The 27,009-nt window shown below is 35.7% G+C and overlaps 1 protein-coding gene across 1 annotated transcript in view; it reads left to right on the top strand.

The window, feature by feature from the left end:
* The first annotated feature begins 372 nt into the window (after window positions 1–372).
* The window catches only part of TNNI3K (TNNI3 interacting kinase), a 318,691-nt gene continuing 292,054 nt past the window's right edge, over window positions 373–27,009 (top strand). Inside the window, exons 1-4 of the mRNA XM_061121609.1 lie at window positions 373–989; window positions 1,604–1,712; window positions 15,957–16,042; window positions 17,105–17,202. Coding sequence (XP_060977592.1) covers window positions 950–989; window positions 1,604–1,712; window positions 15,957–16,042; window positions 17,105–17,202 — 333 coding nt within the window. The 5' untranslated portion in view covers window positions 373–949. The remainder of the gene's footprint in view (window positions 990–1,603; window positions 1,713–15,956; window positions 16,043–17,104; window positions 17,203–27,009) is intronic.

Raw genomic sequence — 27,009 nt, 5'->3', positions numbered from 1 at the left:
CCTGAGTTCATTTATATCAATAGAAATATGCATGTACAAGGAGAAATGCCACTGTGAAGTGTAATATCTAACTTGGACTTTAGAATCATATAGACTCAGAATTTATTTCAGATTCCTCTACCTGCTAGCAAATCTGGATTTTCTCATCTATAAAATGAGAATACTATACACCTTGCAGGATTGTATAAGGTATAAATGACAAGATGTATATGAAACACTTAGACTAGTGTCTGGCACGCTAAGCATTCCATCTAATTATCTGTAATCTTATTGTTCTTGTCATTGTTATGTTATGAATTGCTGTTTGCAGAAATCACTGTCTTAGATCCTTATCTGAGACTCATGGTTAATATAATCAACAAGTGATATAAATTAATCATGGTCTATGTTGAGAATTTCTTCCTGGAAAAATAATTTTGTAGCTCTGCTGTAGGCCAAATTCACATTCATTTCTATTAGTAGCATGCCATAGGATGTTGGTTTCCATTATTTATATTCTATTGAGACAAATTCTATCATGAGTCACGATTTTCCAACAACCTTTACTTTGGCCTAGGAGAAAATGATCCTGAAAGATGATCTAGGTAGTTTTAATAGCTCTTTCTGAACCTCAGATGTAACAGAATGACTTTCTAGATTAAAAGAAATGCCCATCAAAGTACATATGGGTAGATAATCAATGGATGGAGGCAGATAATCATATGGAAACATTTACTCTTTATCTTTGCTATAGCTCTTTTAAATAAACTGATTAATTCCTTTCATGATTTCACCCTTGAAACCACAAACTATTTTGTTCTTTGTCATTGTTGCATGGCATTCCATTTGGCAGTCAGCTTATTTTTAGCCAGACTATCAAAGTATTTTTCAACTGGACTGTCACTGCACTTAAACTTGGAATCTTGCAACCTGAGGAACTGCGCTGGGGAAAAGAAGAAACTTCTAACAAATGGGAAATTATAAATCCAGACCAACGCAAACTTGTACTGGTAATTATTCCTATATCTTTAAATGTAATATAATTCAGTAGGTGATATATATAGTTAACATTTCAATGGAATATCTGCTAATTTTTGCGAGAGGACAAGACAAGATTTATGCAAAAGTGTTAACATTATCTGTGTTAATAATTATCAACTTATTTTTTCTCTGAAAGATCTTTAGAAAAAAATCACAAAATTTCTTATAATACTCTAGTGTTTTAGTTCCTAGGTATAATGCTAAAGAAAAAAATTTGGAATACTGTTGAATATAGGGATTTTAGGATTACATCTTAAGTATCTAGTACTTAAAACCTAAAAACTCTTGTCTAGCAACTAGAGATTGCTATAATTATAATGCAATAAAATCAAATGAAATAAGTCAAATATATTCTTCTATGTAAATATATTATCCAGTATCAAATGGGTTTTTAATTACTACAATTCTATATGATTGCCTTTTAAATATAAACATCTGCATTTTAAGCTCAATCAGTAATTTAAATTAAGTATTGTTTAATTTAGAGTAAGAACAGAGTTTTAATCACTTGTGTGTTATGAGCTGTGTCTACATTTTGCAAAGCACAGCTCTGAATCAGTCCCTTTTTGTTTTTCTTTACTAGATGAATGGAAGAAGAAAGTCAGTGAATCTTATGTTATTGTAATAGAAAGATTAGAAGATGACCTGCAGATCAAAGAAAAAGAACTTACAGAACTGAGGCATATATTTGGGTAAAGTTGTCAGAGTTATTATTTCTATTTATGTGTCTTCATTGTTGATCTAGTTTTTAGCTATACCTATGTTTAAAAATGCAACCCATGTAATTTCAACATTAACCTTAGAATATAAGGTTATATTCTAACCTTTCATATAGCCCCTTTCATAACCATTCATACCTTAAAATACAAGTATCTTGCCTCATTAAAATATGCCTTGCCTGTTCCCATCACTTAAGTTTAAAGAGAGAGGAACCTGAAGGTTAGCCTTTGAAAAGAAACTGTTGCTGATCTGAATAGTCTCTAGAATTAGATCTCTCTTATAAGCCATGCCAACAGCAAACACTAAGACTTCTCTTCTCAAATGGTGATGGAGTACTGGCCACATTTTTCTTTTTGGACTACCAGAGAACTCCAGTTTTATCAAACCCTTTGGTCCCTTGACATTGAAAGGCTGTCCCTTAATGAAACTGAGTATCGCTCTGCCCTTGAACAATCATATAACAATGTGTAATATTGGCTTCAGGCTTTCACTCGGTTTTGTTCCATGATAACAAGATAAAAATAATCTGGCATAGTGTCACAACCTTGTAAGACACAAAATGTTCAGAAAAGAGGGGCAGAGCCCTTATACACGCTAGCAACCTTCTGAAGAAATTGAATCTGGCATTGAGAAACAATATATTTTGGAGAGTCAATTTGAGTTAGCTGCCTGACTGAGGAAAAGTCCCATGAAGGCCAGTTAACCATGTTCACTTATAGCTGTGTTAATCATATAATACATTTATAACAAAGAACTCTATCCATTTTACTTGGAAAATAAAGGTAATAAAGCAATGTCCAAATGACATATTTTTAAGAAAAATTTCAGATATAGTAAACATACAAAGCTGACATAACTAGCAAATAAAACTACCCATGTATAATATAGTTTATATAAAATTGTCAGTGGTTTAATAAGACCTTCACAAGTATTCAGTTTATGGTTTAGGAAATAGTTAATTCTCTATGTTATTTAGCTCAAAATGATTAACTCCATTTTGACACTTTGATGAGATACCCTGGGATGGCTTTTGCAAGTATTATCACATACTGTCTTACGGGAAAACATTTGAAATTCCTATATAGATGTGACTGACACTGTGGTATAATAGATTTATGCATACATATTAATTTTGTTGGAAAAAAGCTATGACTATAGAAGTTAATCATAAGTCCTCTAGTTCTTATTGACTCAGTTAAATACGCTGAATAAGATGTGATTAAATTGGAGATTTTCCTCAACTTTATTTGTCATTTTTTTTAATTTGGGAAGTATTGTGCAAATATGTCAAGTCTAATTTAAACAGACATATCCTTCTAAGGATTAAGCTTGAAATGTACTTTTTTTCTCAAATCATATCAACAACAAGTAGCTGTTTCTACAGATCCTGTTCTGGCCTACTTTTCTCCTATATTTCTAGTGTATGTAATAAATGTGACCTCCTTTTTGCTGATTAGTATTGTGGGGGGCATAAGTTAAAGACAGGAATCAGTGTAACTTATAGTTCAGAATTTATCGTGCCAGCTATATTCAAGGTGCTATTCCAGATACATCGATATGAACCACTCATTATTTAATCAACACCATGACCCTGTGTGATAAGTAATATTCATTCTGATGGATAATAAACTAAGGAGTAGAGACGATGGATCTTGTCAAGATCATTTGGTCAAGCATTGGAACTATGATTTGTAGCGAGGTCTACCCAGCTCCATAGAGAGAGCTCTTCCTACCACATCCTGATTCTTGTTCCAGGAGTTCACAATCTGATTGAGGGGAAACACATATATAAATAACTTACAGAAGACAGTCTATGACAAGTGCTAAGTGGGAGGAAAAACAGGAGAGTTTTCAAATACAAAAGATATGAAGTTTGATGTCTTGATTAATTCATTGGTTTTATAAAGCATTCCAGATAAAAGGCAGAGTTAAGTAAGTATATATAGGCAAGAATGGATGAGTACTGTGGAAAGTCTACTACAACCAAGAAAACTTTATGTCTTGACCATTTTATCTAAGTTGAATAAGAAAGGTGTTTCAGTCAGCATTTACAAGCAATATATCCTTGGTTATATTGCTTTATCTCCTTGAGCTTCATTTACACTGTAAAATGTAATTATGGCCTCACAGGACTTTGAAAAATGATGTCAGATTATGAGTACAGGGCCTAATGCACAGTATGTATTGAATAATTGGAGGTTTTGATTATCATGATTAATTGGATAAATAAGGGCAGTTTGAGAGACTGAAGACCTTATTGACAAGTGGGAGTAACTTTGACAAGTTTATTCAAATTAAGAAGTGAGAAAATTAGGATAAATTGTTTTTACATCAAGAAGATATTTTCAAAAACAAAAATGTAAAATGTTGAAACAATTCAAAATAGTGCCAAAATCTGATATATAACTTTTAAAGATTATGATCAAGAGGGATTTGAACATTTTTCAGACTAGAGTATTAGGAAGTTCATCAAAATGGATGTCAAAGGTGGTAGGGCATTTTGAGGAAAGAAATAATGGTAACCTGGTACTGAGGCCATTAAAGAAGCTGTAGAAATGTCCCATTATCCAGAAGTAATGAGGCTGAGGCCAGGATTACCCACAGCCTAGAATCATGTTTCTCCAAGGGCTAAGGACCTCTAACAGTTTTCTTACAAAAATTTTAGATTCCATCATTCTATCCCATATCAAGTGAATCAGAATCTCTGGGGCTGATTTCCAGAGACCTGAATTTTTAACAAGCTTCCCCAAGTAATACCTTTGCGTGTGAAAAATGATACTTCAGCTAAAGTTTGGAAACGACATTTCTCGAAAGATATCTAAGTTGCGCTGAGAATTCTGCTTGCTTGGTGAAGGGATGAGGAACATGAAAACAGAAAGCAAGTCAACTAGTATGGTCTATAGAGAGACAAGGAAGCAAACAAACAAAATCCGAGTACTCTGCTCTGCTATCAAGGAAAACAGCATCAGAGGGGAAGAAAGTCAATCCTGCCTAAGGCAAAGTTCTGAGATTTTTTCTTTTCTCTAGAATAAAATGATAGATGACAAGCAAAGAGAAAAAATGGAGTACTGAGAATATATTATAAATTGTCTTACTCATTGGCTCTCACACCAAAGTTTTAAAAGTAGTTCAGTTTAAGCAGAATTTCACGGACAGAGGAGCCTGACGGGCTACAGCCCATGGAGTTGCAGACACAATTGAGTGACTGAAACCAAATATTGTATGAGATCACATTTAATTGAGCATCTAGGACATTTTAGCTGTTAAATCTTGGAATCTTTCTCATGTTTATTCATGCTTTATGTAATGTTAGGAGTACTTCAGTGATGGACAACTCTGTTATGCTGCTTGACATCAGGCTTCCTCTGAACAGGTAGATAGCAAGAAAACTATCAGGTGCCTAAAATGAATCATTTCACACTAGAGTCATAGCTGAAAGATCACTAGTGCAGACATAAGTTTGACTGGTTTTTGTTTTTGTTTTTTACAGTTTTTTGGTTGTTTTCATTTGTTGAGGTTTCTTTATAGCAACTAATCCCATTCATTAAAAGAGACTTTCTGCCTCATTAAGCAAGAATTCAGTTTAGTTACTGACTTCTGTCACATCAAATACACAATCTCCAGTACAGCTTTCACTCATAACATAATACAAAGCAATATAAGTGCTAAACTTAAAAAAGACAAAAAGAGCTAAAAGATGATTGATTATGCCAATTTATAGCAGCTTTGCAAAGGGAACTTGATATGGGAAAGAAGAGGAATGGGAATTGAATGTTCCTTCACCTTCTATAATAAAGTTGCATTCACTCTTATTTTTGAACATTTCTTAAGATAATAGATGAGAGACTGGAAAAGATGAGGAAATAGAGAAGCAGAAGAAGGAAAGACAAAGGTGGTACCCTGGAGTACATTGTGTGGTTATTTCCTCCTCTGCACCATCTCTTTCTTTGTGTTTATCAATATAATAACACTTACTACTTGGTGTTGTCTTTTATCAATTTACAGGTCTGCTGTTAACTGGTATTAATATATATGTTCACTAAAGACAGCTTCTTTGTCTATTCAGCTTTATCTATAGTTGTATTTATTTGTAATACCTATTTGTGTATCACTTGAAAACAAATTAACAGTTTAATGCCTACCATTTGTCAGGCATCCTACCAGGTATTTTAGTATGCATTAACTCATATAATTTTAATAGTATACATGTAGGGTGCTTTGAGCACAGTAACTGGCACATGGACAACACTCAAAAATGTTAGTTAAAAACTAATAATCATTATTTATGTTCACATCTTTCTGGGGTATATATTGCACTTAGCATTTTATAACTGAAGAAAATGAGGCTAATCAAATTAAACTGGCTTGAACCAGGTTACACATAGTTCTCTCTAACTTAGTACCTTACTCACTTTCACTATCTCTCCCTCTTTTTTTCCTCCCTCTGTTCTTCTCTCCCATCCCATACTGGAGGGAAAAGAAATATGGATTTAAAAGAAAGAAATATGGATAATATTATCTTTGAAAACTTTTCACCTTCACAATGCCACTGTACAGTTTTGCTATGTCCTGTGTATTAGTTCTGTCCCTACATGTGGGAGTGGAGGAATATAATTTACAATCCCACCCCCACCCCTTGCTGATACATGGACTTCTTCCACGATCTTTGTAAACCACTTACAAGTTGGCTTTCCATGTGCAACTTTTAAAAGACTTCCAATTTAATTGTTTTGTTTCAACATTTTTAACATTTTAGAAATTTTAGAACTATGTTTTTCTGATTTCATCATCAAGCCTACTTTTTACCTGCTTAATCTGTAATATATCTATAAAGAGATTCCCAAAGAAGTTATGATTTTTCAGTGCTATCACTTTTCAACATAATCAGAAGAACCCTATTTTTTAATCTCATTTTTAACCTTATTTTGACATTGAGTAGATATACTTTGGTCAATAGTGTATTAACATTTTGAAATTGTGAAATGTCTCACTTTGAAATTGATTAGGTTTAATAAATAAAAATAGTCAAAAGTCTATTCCATGAGAAAGCAGTTGCAATGTTAAGAGGAATTAAAAAAAAAAAAAAGGAAAGTTAAAAATAATGAAGGCATTTTCTGAGTTGTATCTTCCTGCTTCTTTTCTTCCTGAAAAGTTCCTCTGGGCCCAGCTGCAGTCCACCGTACTTATCCAACAAATGAAGTATCTCCCCTAAATCTACTTTTTCAGAACTATAAACAATTATAGTTTGTTTTGGATGAATGAATAACTGAATAACACCAGATAAATAAATGAATAACTTCAGAAGCAATACAGGCTGATCTTGCCTAAGAAGAGTGAAATTATCTATCAGGGTGCTAAGTAGAGAATTGAGGGAGGAAATTACATCTTAATAAAATTGAGTGAAAGATTATTTGTTATGTCTGGTAAGGGCATTGTGTTAATTAACAATGAAACAGAAAACAAGCAACAAATAAACAAAAAGATCTCAAACCAAAAAGCAGAGAATTCACACTGTCCCAAGACTGTTTACCTCTCTATATCTTTTCTTGCTTGTCTATATAAAACTTAGTGGGGTTTCCTGGTGGCTCAGATGGTAAAGAATCTGCTTACAATGCAGGAGACCCGGGTTTGATCCCTGGGTCAGGAAAATCCCCTGGAGAAGGGAATGGCAACCCTCTCCAGTATTCTTGCCTGGAGAATTCTATAGACCGACAAGCCTGGTGGGCTACAGTTCGTGGGGTTGCAAAGGGTTGGACAAGACTGAATGACTAACACTACTACTACTAAGTAAAACTAGTTATGAATAATAGTTTTACAGTAATATTGTGTAAAAACTTTCAAGCAGCTTGATCTCAAACTTACTCACTCACTCTCTCTCTGCCTCTTTCTCTTTAACTTGGTACTTCACTCAGTCTTACTGGCTCTTTCCATTATTATCCTCCTTCCAATCTTCCCTCCCATCCCATGATGCCTTCATCCTCCCTTTCTACTTTCCTATCTCTCTTCTCAAATGCAAAGCAAAATAATAAAAAGGTTAAAATAATTAATACCAATAGTTTCAACACTCTAGTAAAAATAATTATTACAGCAGCTAGTACTTACAAAAGTCTTAAAACTAACTCATTTAAACCTCAAAATAACCCTATGAGTTAAGAATTCTCATCGTATCAATTTTATTTCCCTTAATTATACTTTCATTTCAGTTCAGTTGCTCAGTCATGTCCAACTCTTTGCGACCCCGAGGACTTCAGCATGCCAGGTGTCCCTGTCCATCACATACTCCCAGAGATTGCTCAAACTAATATCCATCGAGGTGGTAATGCCATACAGCCATCTTATCCTCTGTCATCCCCTTCTCCTCCAGCCTTCAATCTTTCCCAGCATCAAGGTCTTTTCCAAGGAGTCACTTCTTCACATTAGGTGGCCAAAGTATTGGAGTTTCAGCTTCAGCATCAGTCCTTCCAATGAATATTCAGGACTGATTTCCTTTAGGATTGACTAGTTTGACTTCCTTGCTGTCCAAGGCACTCTCAAGAGTCTTCTCTGACACCACAGTTCAAAAGCATCAATTCTGCGGCACTCAGCTTTCTGTATAGTCCAACTCTCACATCTCTACATGACTTCTGAAAAAACCATAGCTTTGAGTAGATGGACCTTTGTTGGCAGAGTAATGGCTCTGCTTTTCAATATGCTGTTTTGGTTGGTCATAACTTTTCTTCCAAGGAGCAAGTGTCTTTTAATTTTATGGCTGCAGTGACCATCTGCAGTGATTTTGGAGCCCAAGAAAATAAAGTCTGTCACTGTTTTCTTTGATTCCCCATCTATTTGCCCTGAAGTGATGGGACCAGATGCCATGATCTTTGTTTTTGAATGTTGAATTTTAAGACAGCTTTCTCACTTTCCTCTTTCACTTTCATCAAGAGGCCCTTTAGTTCTTCTTTGCTTTCTGCCATAAGGGTGCTGTCATCTGCATATCTGAGGTTATGGATATTTGTCCCGGCAATCTTGATTCCAGCTTGTGCTTCACCTAGCCCAGCATTTCACATGATGTACTCTTCATATCAGTTAAATTAGTAGGTTGACAATATACAGCCTTGATGTAATCGTTTCCCAATTTGGCACTAGCTCATTGTTCCATGTTTGGTTCTAGCTATTGCTTCTTGACCTATGTACAGATTTCTCCAGAGACATGTAAGTTGATGTGGTATTCCCATCTCTTGAAAAATTTTCCACAGTTTGATGTGATCCACACAGTCAAAGGCTTTGGCATAGTCAATAAAGCAGAAGTAGATGTTTTTCTGGAACTCTCTTGCTTTTTCTGTGATCCAACAGAGTGTTGGCAATTTGATCTCTTGTTCCTCTGCCTTTTCTAAATCCAGATTGAACATCTGAACGTTCACTGTTCATGTACTGTTGAAGCCTGGCTTGGAGAATTTTGAGCATTACTTTGCTAGCATGTGAGAAGAGTGCAATTGTGCAGTAGTTTGAACATTCTTTGGCATTGCCTTTCTTTGGGACTGGAATGAAAACTGACCTTTTCTAGTCCTGAGACCACTGCTGCATTTTCCAAATTTGCTGGCATATTGAGTGCAGCACTTTCACAGCATCATCTTTTAGGATATGAAATAGCTCAGCTGGAATTCCATCAACTCCACTACCTTTGTTTGTAGTGATGCTTCCTAAGGCCCACTTGTTTACATTCCAGGATATCTGGCCCTAGGTGAGTGATCACACCATTGTGATTATCTGGTTTATGAAGATCTTTTTTGTATAGTTCTTCTGTGTATCCTTGTCACCTCTTCTTAATATCTTCTGCTTCTGTTAGGTCCATACCGTTCTGTCCTTTATTTTGTCTTTGATATCATTTAGCTGCAGGAATACAGTAACATGTCAAAAACTCTTTGCAACCTCATGGACTTATACAGTCCATGGAATTCTCTAGGCTAAAACCCTGGAGTGTGTAGCCATTCCCTTCTCCAGAGGATCTCCCAACCCAGGGATCAAACCCAGGTCTCCCACATTGCAGGCAGATTCTTTACCAGCTGAACCACTAAGGAAGTCCAAGAATACTGGAGTGGGTAGGCTGTCCCTTCTGCAGCTGATCTTCCCAACCCAGGAATCAAACCAGGGTATCCTGCATTGCAGGCAGATTCTTTACCAGCTGAGTTACCAGGGAATCCCCAACTCTTCTTTATCTACCACCATATCGCAATAATTTTTTAAGGTATGAATGAAAGAATGAATATGCTTCATAGTGTTAGTTTGCAAACTTGATCTTGGAGATACTGGAGAAATGCATTTATGTATATTTCTTGGGTATACATCCTAGGAATAGGTCTTATTGATGATTTTTCTGTTTCTATTGGAGTTTTTTTGGAGGGCGAGTATCAGCAGCATCCATTAAAAACTACAGAAGAAGTTACAACCAGCTGTTTGAAAACTAAATGATCAATTTTGGAAACTAGATGACCCATAACAAGATTTGGCCTTCTTTCTACCTTCTTCGCCTTTACCTACATTTCAGCTAATGAATTAATTTAAGAAATGTATCTACCTATCTGGAGATTTTGCCTTTGCCAAGTGTTCAAATGCTAAATTTTAATAAGTTTCCATTTGTGATCATGTCACATATTTCCTTGAAAGGATGGGGTCATGAGAAGAAGTTTAATTGGATCACAAAACTGCATACTTTTCAGGATAAAAGATAAAGGCTAAGGAAAGAGTCCATTATGTTACAAGAAAGAAAGTAACCTTTGGACACAAAACAACCATTTTTAATGATTAAGGACAGAATTTACTATTAGAAGTATATTCATAATAATGACTTCATTTTAATTAGGAACTTCATTCATGCCCCAGCAAGCAGTGTGAACTCATTAGGATATGTTAAGTTATAGTATGGCATGGCAGGTGATGAAAAATGTAAGGGAAAATTAAAAAATAAATTGAGCTTAGAATATTAGAATATGTAAGTGATATTCAGTTGGCAGTGAATTTGACATATATAGTTCCTTTGGAAGAAGCAGAAGAAGAGAAAAAGAAATATCTTTCCCAGGAATGATTGCTTTAAAATCTTGACTATTTTAATTGCATGTGTCAAAACAGAAATATTTGAATATAAGCAAACAGGAAGTAAGAATTAGAATTCAAATATAGCCCAAAAGTTACTCTCATTAAAAAAATTACATTCCTGTCATTAAAGTTTAGATTAAAATTTCACTATTAAAATTGCACTCGACTGCCACTGCGGGAGTCTATTTTCTGCTTACTCATTTTGTTGGCATTAACAGAAGCTGCATGAGTTCAGGGAGAATAGAATTCAAGAATTCAAGAGGAAAACAAAAATAAGAGACTACAGCTCAGTTTTGACAAAATGCTATTTAGCACTCTATACCAATTCACCCCTGTAATGAAGGACGTGCAGGGTGATTCCTGGGTCGGCTTACAGTCCATGGAGTTGCAAGAGTAGGACACAAATTAGCGACTAAACCACCACTACTATTGATTCACTTATGAGTGGTCAAGTCTAGTATAACTTTAATAAGTTAAAGAATGATTGTTAAATAAAAAGTCTCTAATATAATTCATATTTTCAGTCTTATGTAAATAGACATTCATTTGGTGTTTTTTAGAAATAAAACACTGGATGTTAGCACTTTACTTTTCTGTCTATTCAGTATGTACTTCCTTTGCAAAGCTGGTTGGAGCATTAGAGATCATGATTAATGCTAAGGTCAGTTGCAAGATTCTATCTAGTATGCATATTCCCAAGACTGAGGCACTTAAATGATCTGGGAACTAGTGAGTAGTTTCTATCAAATAGACTGTTGAAAACAACCTGAAACAAGCATTAAGAACAGAGGTGGAGCACACAGTTGATGTTCAGTAGACTCTGTGCCAGACTGATTGAATGTATCATCAAAGCTAGATCATGGAAAAAGAAAGCAATTGAGTCTATCTTTATCTTCTCAGCAAAATGATTTTCAGCACAACCGTTATTCCTTTGGATTTTGTTGTTCTTTTAATCTCTCCAGTGTTAATACCTTCCCCATAATGATGATGCTGCTGGACTTGCATCACAAAACCATGATAGTTTGCGCTATTAATCACTGACAGTTGCTCTGAATCACTGATAGGTGCTAGATGTTGCAACAGTGAACTTAAGTCAAAATAGGGAAATTTTTCAGGTTGTCAAATGTGAAGGTCAAAGAAGGTCAAACTTGGTTTGAAAACTGTGCTAAAATTCTCTCAAGATTTACACTACAAAAGGAAAGTCATATATTCACAGTAAACTTCCTAAAAATCAAAATAACATTTAATAACATATCATGTAACAAATACTGTAGTAAGTATTTAATCTCATTTTCTTCACAGCGCTATGTCATATGAATCATTTTAATTTTTAACTGAAGAAAACGAAGCTTGAGGAGGTTAAATAACTTGCTCAAATTGGAGGGAGAAAAAAACAATTACTCAAAAAAACAGAAACAAGATTTCAATCCTGGTGTATATACAATGCCCATGATTTAAGTACTTATACTGCTGAAATGATTTTTTCCACTTTTAAACATCAAAACATGGTGGGTATCACTGCATTATAATAGAGATACACACTGACAAACTAATTTACTCAAGGGTTTATTACTCCAGAGGAGCTTTCAAGTTCTATCTTCTTTCAGCATTTGTCATATACTCCATTATAGTTAGCTCACAAGAAAGTACTTTCTCCCATTCTCTCTTAGGCTGAAGGTTTTATGTAGCTCTTTACATTTAACAGAAGGCTTCCCTCTCCTGCCCCACTCCAATGCTCTATGTTCTGTCTTGTATTCTTATTGTGTGTTTCCTTTGCTGAATGATGACAGGACCGAGGAAGAAAAGCCAAAGCAGTTTAGAGCAATCTTCAATTGCTACTTACAGTTTTCTTTTCCTTTTTATTATGGACACTGAAAGTGAAAATGTTAGTCTCTCAGTCTTGTGTGACTCTTTGAGACCCCATAGACTATAGCCCACCAGGCTCCTCTGTCCATGGAATTCTTCAGGCAAGAATACTGGAGCCATTCATTCCCTTCAAGAGGGGATCTTCCCCACCCAGGGATCGAACACAAGTCTCCTGCATTGCAGGCAGATTTTTACCATCTGAGCCATCAGGGAAGCCCATTCAGTTCAGTTCAGTCTCTCAGTCGTGTCTGACTCTTTGCCATCCCATGAAAACCACAACACATCAGGCCTCCCTGTCCATCACCAACTCCTGGAGTTCACCAAACCCATGTCCATCGCATCAGTGATGCCATCCAACCATCTCATCCTCTGTCGTCCCCTTCTCCTCCTGCCCTCAATCTTTCCCAGCATCAGGGTCTTTTCAAATGAGTCAGCTCTTCCCATGAGGTGACCAAAGTATTGGAGTTTCAACTTCAAATCAGTCCTTCCAATGAACACCCAGGACTGATCTCCTTTAGGATGGACTGGTTGATCTCCTTGCAGTCCAAGGGACTCTCAAGAGTCTTCTCCAGCACCATAGTTCAAAAGCATCAATTCTTCGGTGCTCAGCTTTCTTTTTAGTCCAACTCTCACATCCATACATGACCACTGGAAAAACCATAGCCTTGAGTAGATGGACCTTTGTTGGCAAAGTAATGTCTCTGCTTTTTCATATGCTGTCTAGGTTGGTCATAACTTTCCTTCCAAGGAGTAAGTGTCTTAATTTCATGGCTGCAGTCACCATCTGCAGTGATTTTGGAGCCCAGAAAAATAAAGTCAGCCACTGTTTCCACTGTTTCCCCATCTATTTGCCATGAAGTGATAGGACCGGATGCCATGATCTTAGTTTTCTGAATGTTGAGCTTTAAGCCAACTTTTTCACTCTCCTCTTTCACTTTCATCAAGAGGCTCTTTAGTTCTTCCTCATATTTCTGCCATAAGGGTGGTGTCATCTGCATATCTGAGGTTATTGATATTTCTCCAGCAATCTTGATTCCAGCTTGTCCTTTCTCCAGCCCAGCGTTTCTCATGATGTACTCTGCATATAAGTTAAATAAGCAGGGTGACAATATACAGCCTTGACATACTCCTTTTCCTCTTTAGAAGGAACTGGACTGTTCCATGTCCAGTTCTAACTGTTGCTTCCCGACCTGCATACAGATTTCTCAAGAGGCAGGTCAGGTGGTCTTGTATTCCCATCTCTTTCAGAATTTTCCACAGTTTATTGTGATCCACAAAGGCTTTGACACATATGGGCCGAAGGGAAGCCCATTATGGGCACTAATTTCCTACAGATTTTAAGAGAAAAATCCAATCTACCTAGCTTTAAAAGCTTCAGAAAACCGGTGTTATTTGAAATCAAAACTGTAGAGAAGATGTCTGTGAATGCATTCTCAAGTCTGGGCTACTGAGTGCATTTTGTTTAGGATTAGCTATCAATGAAATATCTCCAAGACATCTATAATACAATTAACTTTGAGAATTTAGATGTCTGGCTCAGCCTAAGCCCATGTTATTCCAAGAACCAAATTATTTGTATTATTTGTAATTATCTTGTATTTCCAAGAACCAAATTATTTCATAAAGTTTCCATTCATACTATGAAATAGATATACCATTTACAATTAGGCTCATTTGGGTAGACAATTTAAGTAGTGGTGTTTTCATCAGATTTTTTTTTTTTTTTTTTTGCATTGTTCATTGAGGTAGGGGAAAGTGCAAGTAGAAGGAAGTTAAATTCTTAACTATTTTTCATGAAATCCTGGGCTCCTTGCCATATTAACAATTAGTAAAAATGACTTGGAATTTATTGTACTTCTATGTGTGGCATTCCAAAGTTAGTTGAGGTATGTTTCTCAATATGAGTAAATGTGTCTATGGACTTTGCTACTGAGAAGTTGAATGTGGAAAGCAAGAAGGCTAAGGGGGTGGGAAAATTCTGGAATATTCTTATGTCTCTGAAAACAAACCACTGGACTTGCCATTGCTAATTAAAGCATTTTACTGAGATCCTTCAAATTCCCTAGAATTAGAGGCTTCTCTTTTTAGCAGCACTCTGGAGAATAGCTCCTTTTCTTTTTCTGTTTTAAAATTTCAATAGCTTTTGAAGTTTTTAACTGGGCGCCTTGATAATAATGTTCTGAATTCATAGTACCTTTCAAGTGTAAGTACTTTACGAATGATAATAGAAGGCTTATTCACCAAAGACTTTGCTATCTCACTAAAGCTGCTGGAGATTTAAATGGCAGGAGGCAGCCTGAAATTAACCTGGGAGGCCAAAGATGTGATCTCATATCTACTGAAAAAATGTCCTGGCAGTACCAGTGACCTCAAGAGGTCAAGAATTTTAGCTTTACATTTTTTTCAAAGGCTACCTCTGGCTCTCTAGGGCCCTCCTGGGGCAATGGTCTTTGTTCAGACAAAGTCAAGGATTTCATTAAGTGAATCAGTAACACTACTTGTCTTCTCACCTGGGACTGTATCATAGTACCCTATCAGAGTTTAGACCTTCTTTATCTGTGAAATCTGCCCCAGTCAGAGTATAAGAAAATTTTCCTTCAGGCAGAATTTGTAATACAGTGGGACTCTATTCCTGTCTCCAGAATCTTATCAAATGCTACTTTTTTTTTTTCTTTTTGGAGAGAATTTCTTGAATTTCTCCATAAGTGTTATATAAGATATTGCTTGTGAGAGAAATGTTTCCTTTCAAATATCTGTGTTTTCTACTCATACATAAATTTTAATTCATCAGGGTGCCCTGAAAAGTTCAAATTATACATAGAACGCATACCTTGTATGAGAATCATTAATTTAAACTTGATCTCTCAAATTTTTAATATTATTTCTCATGATTTTAATTGTTCTTCAGCTAGTTGTTGTTTGGTCACTAAGTCATGTCTGACTCTTGCAACCGCATGAACTGTAGCCCACTAGGGTCCTCTGTCCATGGCAATAATACTGGAGTGGGTTGCCATTACCTTCTCTAGGGGATCTTCCCATCCCAGGGATTGAATTCATATCTGCTGCATTGGCAGGCGGATCCTTTACTGCTGAACCACTAGGGAAGCCCCTCTTCATCTAGAGGTATAATCAAAATTATTTTTTCTAGGTACATAAGAATCCTATAAAAGACATATTTCTGAATTTGTAGTAACAAGATTCCTATTATAATTTTTCAAATGAGAAAATGATAAACTAAAAGCTGAAATTTGTAATCATATGTAAATTTTTTTTTTTAGCTCTGATGATGCCTTCAGTAAAGTCAATTTAAATTACCGCACAGAAAATGGTCTATCTCTACTTCATTTATGTTGCATTTGTGGAGGTGAGTGCTTGGAACTCAATACTCTGTGAACTAGTTATATGTATATATGGTCAGTGATTTGAGCTGCTTAATAGTCTACAAGAGAATTCTAGAAATTCAAGAAAAATTCAATTTTTTCTTTTGCTTTGCTTCAGGTGAAGAAGTAACTAACTTCTAGACAGATATTCCAATTGGTTTAACTCTGAATTTAAGTTTTATTGTGTTCCTACCTTGAATCAGGTATGCCTGGAAATTTTTTTAAAGGCATTTTTTTCAGTATCAGGCATGCTAGTCACGGATTAGGTTAAATTCAGATGCACTTAAAACATTCCCCAAAACATCATCAAGCAATTGCTTCACAATCTGCAGTCAGATATATATACGGTAATAAATGTCAAAGACAAAATCCCAAATTGAAATTTGGTCAAAGTGAAGACTAAGTGAAATTTGGTTCATAACTTGTTCTGTTCTGTTCATTAATGTATCCCAAGCATCTAGGATGGTGCCTGGCATATAGCAGGTATTCAGTAAATTTACTGAATTGGTAAATGAATACTTTTTTTGTTAATCCAAGCTACTATACTTTGGACTCAGTTTTTAAAAGAACAATAATGTATAAGTATTGACTCTAAATATATCCCATCACCACTCTCCAAACAACGTATCTTCCCAAATTTAAACACACCTTTACAACCTTAGTCATTTCCTCCACATTTCTCTGATCTAAATAAACTAATGATGTAGTGATGTTCTGATTTCTACCTAAGCTTTTTCACAAATATTAAATCATTTACTAGGGTGAATGTTTTCATGTTTTTACTTTTTAAAGTATTATTAGAAGAGCACCAAATAAAAAATGTAGCATGAATTCATTAAAATACACAGCACAAAGTTTTCTAAATATAGTAGAATTGTTCACTAATACGTATTAACTGACAACTCAACAAATGGCCTGCAGAACAGCAGTCTGACATTTTCATACATTGGTGTGATGTTTATCATTCCACTAAAGATTAACTTAAAGATTTTTAAGTCACTTAGTCTATCTCCACAATTTGACTTTTCTCAATTTTTTTCTCTAAGGCAACAAGTCACATATTAGAACCCTCATGTTAAAAGGTCTCCGCCCATCTCGACTGACAAGAAATGGATTTACAGCCTTGCATTTGGCAGTTTACAAGGTACACAAGTTTTGTATTAGAACCAAAGATGATGGGCTTTGTTTTTTGTTTGATTTTTCAAATTAGTGATCATGGAAAATATGCAGGGTGGTGGGAGCATTATGTTACTGGATAGAGTTCTAGCTATCTCTTTGTTGAGCAGATATCATCAGAACATATTCACTTTATTGCTTTCCATCTTTATCTCATTTAATTCTTACAAGAACACTGGGAATAAATACTATTATTATCTCAGGGTTACATGGTTATCTAGTGGTTAGCCAGAATTTAAGATCTAACAGCCTGGTTTTCTTGCCAGAGCTCCTTCCAAGGAGACCAAGCTGCCTCAATATAGATGATGAAGCTGCATTTGAGGATGAAAGAAGCACATTGAAGCTGCATTTTTCTGTGTGTTTTCCTAATAAACAAAATATCTCTAGGGCTCCCTTTAGTTTCTTTCTTTTATCATATTTTTGCTTCAGTTGTTTTTTTGTTTCCTTTTTTTTTCCTTTGCAGACCTGGGTTTCAACATAATTCCAGTACCTTTAAAAAAAAAGTGGAATGGATAAACTGGGATACTCAATGTTGGGATAGATCCTTGAGACTGTCATAAATATGAGTTTATTCAACATATAAATTAAACATAAAAGCTCATTTTCTGATTGTAGTAAGCTTCTACTTATTCTGTACTTATTACAAACTAAATACTTCACTAGGTTTTATATACATTATTTCTTTAACATTATAATAACAGTGAGTTTCCTGTTAGTCTTTATTTTATGGAAAAGGAAATTGAAAATTAAAGTTGGATATCTAGATGGAGAAGCCTGGCATGCTGCTGTCCATGGGGTCACAAAGAGTCAGACATGACTGAGCAATTGAACAACAAATGATTAGTATCAAGTACAGTTGGCTCTTATTGCATATATTGTTCTTTCTCAATATCATATGAATCTGTAACAGGATTTTATTCCAGTTTTGTATATGCAGGTGTGGTAGTGGCTGGGGCAGGGGATGGGGAGGGGGCAGCTGTTTGCTTGTATCTGGATCATTTTCACTTTGCTTTGCAACCCTCCCCCAACCTTTAGAGAGTTTATTTCAAAGGTTGTGGGGGGAGAGAGCTGATATTCCCATGATTCACACTCACATATATTCTTGTGATTTGTCATGCAAATATTCTAATCCTCATCCTTTTTCAAGCCCAGTCAATGCTTAGTCAATTTGTCAAATTCCTTCTGGAAGAGAGTGTCAGTAAGTGCTAAGTTGTCTTTAACACCAAAATCACTGCAGATGGTGATTGCAGCCATGAAATTAAAAGACGCTTACTCCTTGGAAGGAAAGTTATGACCAACCTAGACAGCATATTAAAAAGCAGAGACATTACTTTGTCAACAAAGGTCCGTCTAGTCAAGGCTATGGTTTTTCCAGTAGTCATGTATGGATGTGAGAGTTGGATTATAAAGAGGGCTGAGCACAGAAGAATTGATGCTTTTGAACTGTGGTGTTGGAGAAGACTCTTAATAGTCCCTTGGACTGCAAGGAGATCGAATCAGTCCATCCTAAGGGAAATCGGTCCTGGGTGTTCATTGGAAGAACTGATGTTAAAGCTGAAACTCCAGTATTTTGGCCACCTGACTCATTTGAAAAGACCCTGATGTTGGGAAAGATTGAAGGCAGGAAGAGAAGGGGACGACAGAGGATGAGATGGTTGGATGGCATCACTGACTCAATGGACATGGGTTTAGGTAGACTCTGGCAGTTGGTGATGGAGAGGGAGGCCTGGCATGCTGCGGTTCATGGGGTCACAAAGAGTTGGTCATGACTGAGTGACTGAACTGAACTGAACTGAATCATCCTCCAGAACTTGAATGGAGACTGAATTCAGGGTATCAGAAACAGTGTCTGATGCCAGCTTTTCTGCTAAATGGCAGGGTGTGACAGTAGAAGTGATCCAAGGAATAGGAAGCTGGTGATGGATAGTCAAGTCAGTATTGTCAACCCTGAATCTGACTGTCTGGGAGAGTCTTTCTATATCAGTTCATTTTCCTAAGACAGCGTGACACAACCACACAAACGGTTTCTGAATGATTTAGTACTACAATCTTAAGAAAACATATTTCTTCCACCTCTGTTTATGAATTTATAAATTTCCATTTTTAGAGTTTCCTTTGCTCTAGTTTTTCTGTTTTCTTATATTTTACCAAAGGATATATGGACTACAACTTTTCAATAACAAATTTAAACAAATTTATTATCTTAGGACACAGGTAGGCAAAAATTTTTAAGAAGCCATAATAGAATGCATGATTACTTATTTTTTAACAAAGGTAAAAACAAGTGAAATTTACCATTCCACTGTAAACATGGAAACAATATAAATTAGTCATTCATACTAATGTTGTATTAAATGTAGTTCTAATATCTTCCCTGAACTACTGCAGTAGGCCTCTGATTCATTTGGGGCTGTAGTTTTCTTCCCCCATATAATTTTTGATTCTATTTTACTATTATTTTAAATAAAATGACTTCTAGAGTATTGAAAAACACTTTTTCCAGATGAATTGTTTACATTTTGTCCCATCTCCATCATCAGTCTGTTCTTTTTCTGAATCATTTGAAAATAAATTGAAGACAACAACATTCCCCATAGCTACTAAAGTCTATTGATATCTTTATTTCTGAAGAAAAAGGAAATTCACTTACATAATCACAATACAGTTATCAAAATCAGAAAATGTAAATTGACACTTTACTCTTTATCTAATCTATACTCCAAATTCAAATCTGGTCAGCTATTCCAATACTGTCACTTATAGCTATTCATTTTTTTTTTGACTAGCATTCTGTCCAGAATCATATGTTTTTTGTTTTCTTGTCTTTGTAATCTCCTTTAGTCTGAAGGAGTTTCTCTGATTTGCCTTGCCTTTCTTGATTTGAGTATTTTTGATACATACAAAACAATAATTTTATGTGGTTCTTTTGAATTTTAGAAATATTACAATTGAAATTTGTTTTACTCTTAATACTCACAAAAAGAATAATTTAATTTTCAAATCATTTTATTGGCCACATTCAATTATACATCCTCCAATGCTGGGCCTGCCTCAGAGCTAAGTATTTTTCACCAGTGAGGGCATGGCTGCTTTCATTAGTAAGAACAAAGAAGATGATTAGCTTTTAAAAGCCATGTGAATAGTTAGATGCCATACTTTTCTTTCTTTGTTTTTGCTTGGTTGTTTTTTTTGAAGGAATCAGATTTATTGAGATATAATATATGCACAATAAAACTCACAATTTTAAGTGTAAAAGTTGATTACTTTTGTATATATTCGTGTACATCATTGTTATCATATTATAGGACTTTCCTATCATACACAAAAGTTCCCTCATACCTTTATGCAGTTAATTCCATCCTCCATGTCACATGGCCTCTGGAAACCACTGATGCCTTTTTTACCCCTATAGTTTCCCCCTTTTTAGGATTTTATATGAATGCAGTCAATTCAGTTTATTTTATTTTGTGTATGGTTTATCATAATGCTATTGTGTGTTCAGTAGTTCATTTCTTTTTCTTTTTTTTTTTTTATTTTTAATTTTTTTATTAGTTGGAGGCTAATTACTTCACAACATTTCAGTGGGTTTTGTCATACATTGATATGAATCATTTCTTTTATTGGAAAGTTGTATTCCCTTATAAGGATATACCACAGTTTAACAATCCACCTGTTGAAGGATTTACTGATAATTGTTTTTAGATTTTGACTATTATAAATAAACCTGCTATTAACATTCATATACAAATATTTGTTTGAGCATATGTTTTTATTTCTTTTGCTGTAATACCTATTAGTGAAATTGCCGAGTCATATACATGGGCTTCCATGATGGCTCAGTGATAGAGAATCTGCCTGCCAGTGCAGGAGACTCAAGATACTCGGGTTTGATCCCTGGATCAGGAAGATCCCCTAGAGGAGGAAATGACAACCACTCCAGTATTCTTGACTGGAGAATCCCATGGACAGAGGAGCCTGGCAAGCCTCAGTCCATAGGGTCCCAAAGAATTGGACATTACTGAGTGACTGAGCATATACACACATAGTTAAGTGCATGTTTAATTTTAATAAGATGTCAAACTCCTTACCAAACTGGCTGTATCATTTTCCATTTCCATCAGCCATGTATTAGAATTCTAGTTGTTCCACATTTTTGTCAACATTTGGTATGGTAAATATTTTTTTTTTTGTTTTAGCCACTCTATTAGATGTATGTTATATTATCTCATTATGAATATTTTGAATTTCCCCAGTGACTAATGAAGTTGAAAAGATTTTCATGTGTTTGTCACTGAAAGGTTTTTTGGTACAGTGTCTGTTCAGTTATTTTTTTCCAATTTTTATATTTGGTTTATTGTTTTCTTGACTTGTAAGAGACTTTTACATATCCTAGATACAGATTCTGTGTTGGATATACATTTTGCAAAAAGTTTCTCCTGTTCTATGGCTTGCTTTTTCATTTTCTTAAAGGGCCATTTAAAGAAAAAAAAAAATAACATGGATTACTTTTTAATTGAGGACTCCAGTGATTACACTGTGGATCCTTAATGTATCACAAGTACTTTCTCTTAATATTGGCCTGTGCTGTGCTTAGTCACTCAGTCAAGTCTGACTCTTTGCGATCCCATGGACTGTGGCCCACCAGACTTCTCTGTGCATGGGGATTCTCCAGGCAAGAATACTGGAGTGGGTTGCCATGCCCTCCTCCAGGGGATCTTCCCAACCCAGGGATTGATCCCAGGTCTTACGCATTGCAGTCAGATTCTTTACTGTCTGAGCCACCGTGGAAGCCTATGAATACTGGAATGGGTAGCCTATCCATTTTCCAGGGGATCTTCATGACCCAGGAATGAAACCAGTATCTCCTGCATTACAGGCAGATTCTTTATCAGCTGAGCTACCAAGGAAGCCCTAATATTGGCCTAATTTACTCTAAATATAAGACCCTTTCAATGATATAGTTCCATGTTATCTTCATTCTTTATACTACTTTTGCTATATGTCTTACATCTATACATGTATAGTCTCCAATATGTTGTTAGAATTTTCCCATTAAGCTTTAATATCTTTTAAGAAGGTAAAAGAAGAGAAAATATCTTTGGTTTTGAGTAGATGGGTTATAATAATCCTATGTATGATTTCCTCTGTACAATGCTTTATGACCGTTGAATTTCTTAAATATGTTAAGTTTGTTATCATCAAATTTAGAAATTTTGACCACTATTTTCTCAAACATGTGTGTTCGATTGTTTGATAAACTTCCAAAGATTACCAAGTCTCCATTCAGTTTTTTGATCCTCTTTCTCTTTGTTTTCAAAATTTGATTATTGATGTTTATTTGAATTCAAGTTATAATACCATGTATTTTCTGTCTTCCATCTGATATTAATCTGCTAAGAATTATTCATTTCAGATGTAATTTTCAGTTTCAGAATTTCCACTTAATGTTAAAATATAATTTCAAATTCTCTGCTATGATTACTACAATTCTGTTCATTTATGTTTCCATCAGTTCAGTTCAGTTTAGTGCTCAATCATGTTTGACTCATTGCAACTCCATGGACTACAGCACGCCAAGCTTCCCTGTCCATCACCAACTCCCAGAGCCTACTCAAACTCATGTCTATCACGTCAGTGATGCCATCCAACCATTTCATCCTCTGGCATCCCCTTCTCCTCCCGCCTTCAATCTTTCCCAGTATCAGGGTCTTTTCCAGTCAGTCGGTTCTTTGCATCAGATGGCCAAGTATTGTATTGGAGGTTTGGCTCCAGCATCAGTCCTTCCAGTGAATATTCAGGACTGATTTCCTTTAGGATTGACTTGGTTGGATCTCTTTGCAGTCCAAGGAACTCTCAAGAGTCTTCTCCAACACCACAGTTCAAAAGCATCAATTCTTCAGCACTCAGCTTTATTTATAGTCCAACTCTCACATCTGTACATGACTACTGGAAAAACCATAACTTTGACCAGACAGACCTCTGTTGGTACAGTAATGTCGCTGCCTTTTAATATGCTGTCTAGGTTGGTCATAGCTCTTCTTCCAAGGAGTAAGTGTCTTTTAATTTCATGGCTGCAGTCACCATCTGCAGTGATTTGGGAGCCCCCCAAAATAAGTATCTCACTGTTTCCGTTGTTTCCCCATCTATTTGCCATGAAGTGAGGGGACTGGATGCCATGATCTTAGTTTTCTTAATGCTGAGTTTTAAGCCAACTTTTTCACACTCCTCTTTCACATTCATCAAGAGGCTCTTTAGTTCTTTGCTTTCTGCATATCTGAGGTTATTGATACTTCTCCCAGTAATCTTGATTCCAGCTTGTGCTTCATCCGGCCTGGCATTTTGCATGATGTACTCTGCATATAAGTTAAATGAGCAGGGTGACAATATACAGCCTTGATGTACTCCTTTCCCCATTTGGGAAGTATGTTTCCATATTTTCATTTAAATTCTTGAGCTTGTCATTAATGGCTGTTTTAAATGCCTTGTATATTGTTTCTAATACCTGGATTATTGCAGTGTTTGTTCTATTGAATGCTTTTTCTGTTGACTACATATTACATTTTTTGTTTTCCTTAGGTACCAATTTTTATTGCATGTTAGACATGTGTATTGATGCAAGAAATCTTCATTATGCCATCTTCCCTTAAAGATGTTGAGTTTGTTTTGTTTCTGGCAGTTAGTTTATGTTGGTGGATTCATGTTTTATAGTTAGTCTTGATTTGAGAATGACCTATGATTATGGTTCTTATTTCTAAGAGCTGGATTTGTAGTATCTCACCTGAATGCCCAAGATACTCGATAATGTCTCACCCTTCTGACTGACTGAAACTCTAAAATCTCCTAGCACTACCATAACCTCTTATTTGCTTACCATTCACCTTTTGGCCATAAATCAAGTGATCATTCCTACATCCTAGAGTCTTTCTCTGTGCTTCTGAAGCCCAACTAAAGAACCTATATTGAATCTCCATGCAGACTTCTACAGTCCTCTCTCTGTGCAACTTCTTTTTCTGTTCAGTTTCCCTGTTCCTCAAATTAAAGCCATTTTATAATCTATGAACTCACTCACTCATATTCAGTCATGTTCAACTCTGCAAGCTTATGGACTGTACCTCACCAGGCTCCTCTATCCTTGGGATTTTCTAGGCAAGAATACTGAAGCGAGTTGCAATTTCATCCTCCAGGGGATTCTCCCAACCCAAGGATTGAACCCGGGTCTCCTCTGGCTCCTGCATTGGTAGGTGGATTCTTTACCACTGAGTCACCTGGGAAACCCATAATCCTGGAAATCTGATCTTTATTCTCAACTCAGTAAATCTACCTTTCTACCTTCTTTTCTGTTACAGGCAGAAAACCGGGGAGATCATGGAATATTGTGGAGGCTTACTTTGTATCTTTCCCATCTCCCAAGTTCTTTCTTCATGTTCTTTATTGCCTGAGAACAGTTGTGTCTTATATTTTGTTCCATTTTATACACTTGACCTGTCAATAGGGAAAATCCATACAGGTTATACTATCATGATCACATATATTTTTAGATTGCCTCTAAAATTATCTCAAGTGAACCTGGAATGTTAGGTCCATGAATCAAGGTAAATTAGAAGTGGTCAAGCAGGAGATGGGAAGAGTGAACATTGACATTTTAGGAATCAGTGTACTAAAATGGACTGGAATGGGTAAATTTAATTTAGATGATGATTATATCTCCTACTGTGGGCAAGAATCCCTTAGAAGAAGTGGACTAGACCTCATAGTTAACAAAAGAGTCTGAAATGCAGTACTTGGGTGAAATCTCAAAAATGACAGAATGATGTCTGTTCCTTTCCAAGGCAAACCATTCAATATCACAGTAATCCAAGTCTGTGCACCAAAAGTAATGCTGAAGAAGCTGTATGGTTCTATGAAGACCTACAAGACCTTCTAGAATTAACACCCAAAAAAGATGTCCTTTGCATCACAGGGAACTTGAATGCAAAAGTAGGAGGTCAAGAGATACCTGGAGTAACAGGCAAATTTGGCCTTGGAGTACAAAATGAAGCAGGGCAAAGGCTAACAGAGTTTTGCCAAGAGAACACACTGGTCATAGCAAACACCCTCTTCCAAAAACACAAGAGAAGACTCTACACATGGACATCACTGGATGGTCAGTACCAAAATCAGATTGATTATATTCTTTGCAGCCAAATATGGAGAAGGTCTATATGCTCAGCAAAAACAAGACTGGGAGCTGACTGTGGTGGCTCAGATCATGAACTCCTTATTGCCAAATTCAGACTGAAATTGAAGAAAGTAGGGAAAACCACTAGACTATTCAAGTATGACCTAAATAAAATCCCTTGTGATTATATAGTGGAAGGGACAAATAGATTCAAAGGATTAGATCTGATGGCCACCCATTGTCTGTATAATAAAATTCAAACTCCTAAATTAGATATTCAAGATCCCTTCATTCACCGTTTTGCTGATTTCAGTTTCCAGACTCTTTTCTTTCATTCTCTGAACTTCCAAAATTAATGGCTTTCAAATTTAATGGGGGTAACTGCAGGTTTAAAATTAATATTTCCCTCTCCACATCACAATGATCTAATTTGGTACATCTAATGTAGGCTGAGAATATAATTTTCTTTAGCAAAGAGTTAAGGCAGTTTTGATGCAAGCAGTCTAAGGCTACATGTCGAGGATTATAGTTCAAGTCTTGCAACTCAAATTATGGTCAGAGAATCAGCTGCATCTGCCTCAAATGAGAAATTTTGGGGAATGAAGAATCTTACTCCCTATTCAACCAGAATGTGCTTTTTTTTTTTTAAAGAAAAGGAAAATCCCACATAACAGGTTTGCAAGCTAAAGTTTGAAAAACACTGTTTTAGATTACTCCATTCTTTAGATTATGTACTTTCATACTTGTGTTTTTATTATTATTTGTTTGTGTTTTTATTGTTATTTGTTTAAAACCAAGAAAATTGAGCCTTCTTGAGCTTTCTCAAACAGATGTTACTGTACTCTCTTTTGGGTTTCATTTACAAATTCACATTTCTTTTTTTTTTAATCAGAGCTCTTATAATTATTAATTTGTATATATCACATGTGAACTTTGAGCATTGGTCTTTTTGTTTGTTTGTTTCCTCAATGTATACAAACTGTAAAAGATCCTTGATGAATACTTTTTAGAAATTAATGGGTACTCAAGCATTAGTACAAACAATGCTTGGTACTTATTTATGCAATAATGTACCTTAATAAATACTGCCAGCTTAAAAGCTATACTATTCTTGTTAATATATCAGTTCTGAGACTTAACAGTGTATATCTTAGACAAATTGCCCTCTTCCTCTGTATCTCTGAAATGGAGGAAATATAATTTCTGATTTCATTGAGTGGTTTACAGCTTTAAAAAGTAAAAACCATGTGTGGTATGACATGCAGCAAAATACCTAGTACATAGTATTTAATAAAAGCTAATTATTATTGTTGAACTTTTATTTCAAAAAACACTTATTAGAGACATACTATGTCATTCATACTATTCATGGGGTTCTCAAGGCAAAAATACTGAAGTGGTTTGCCCTCCTTCCCTTCTCCAGTGGACCACGTTTTGTCTGTCTCCTGAGAAATCTGTATGCAGGTCAAAAAGCAACAGTTACAACTGGACATGGAATAACAGACTGGTTCCAAATTGGGAAAGAAGTATGTCAAGGCTGTATACTGTCACCCTGCTTATTTAACTTATATGCAGAGTACATCATGAGAAACGTTGGGCTGGAGGAAGCACACGCTG

Source organism: Dama dama, chromosome 20, assembly GCF_033118175.1.
Source record: "Dama dama isolate Ldn47 chromosome 20, ASM3311817v1, whole genome shotgun sequence".
Classification (NCBI taxonomy): Eukaryota; Metazoa; Chordata; class Mammalia; order Artiodactyla; family Cervidae; genus Dama; species Dama dama.
This window is presented reverse-complemented; position numbering and strand designations above follow the sequence as displayed.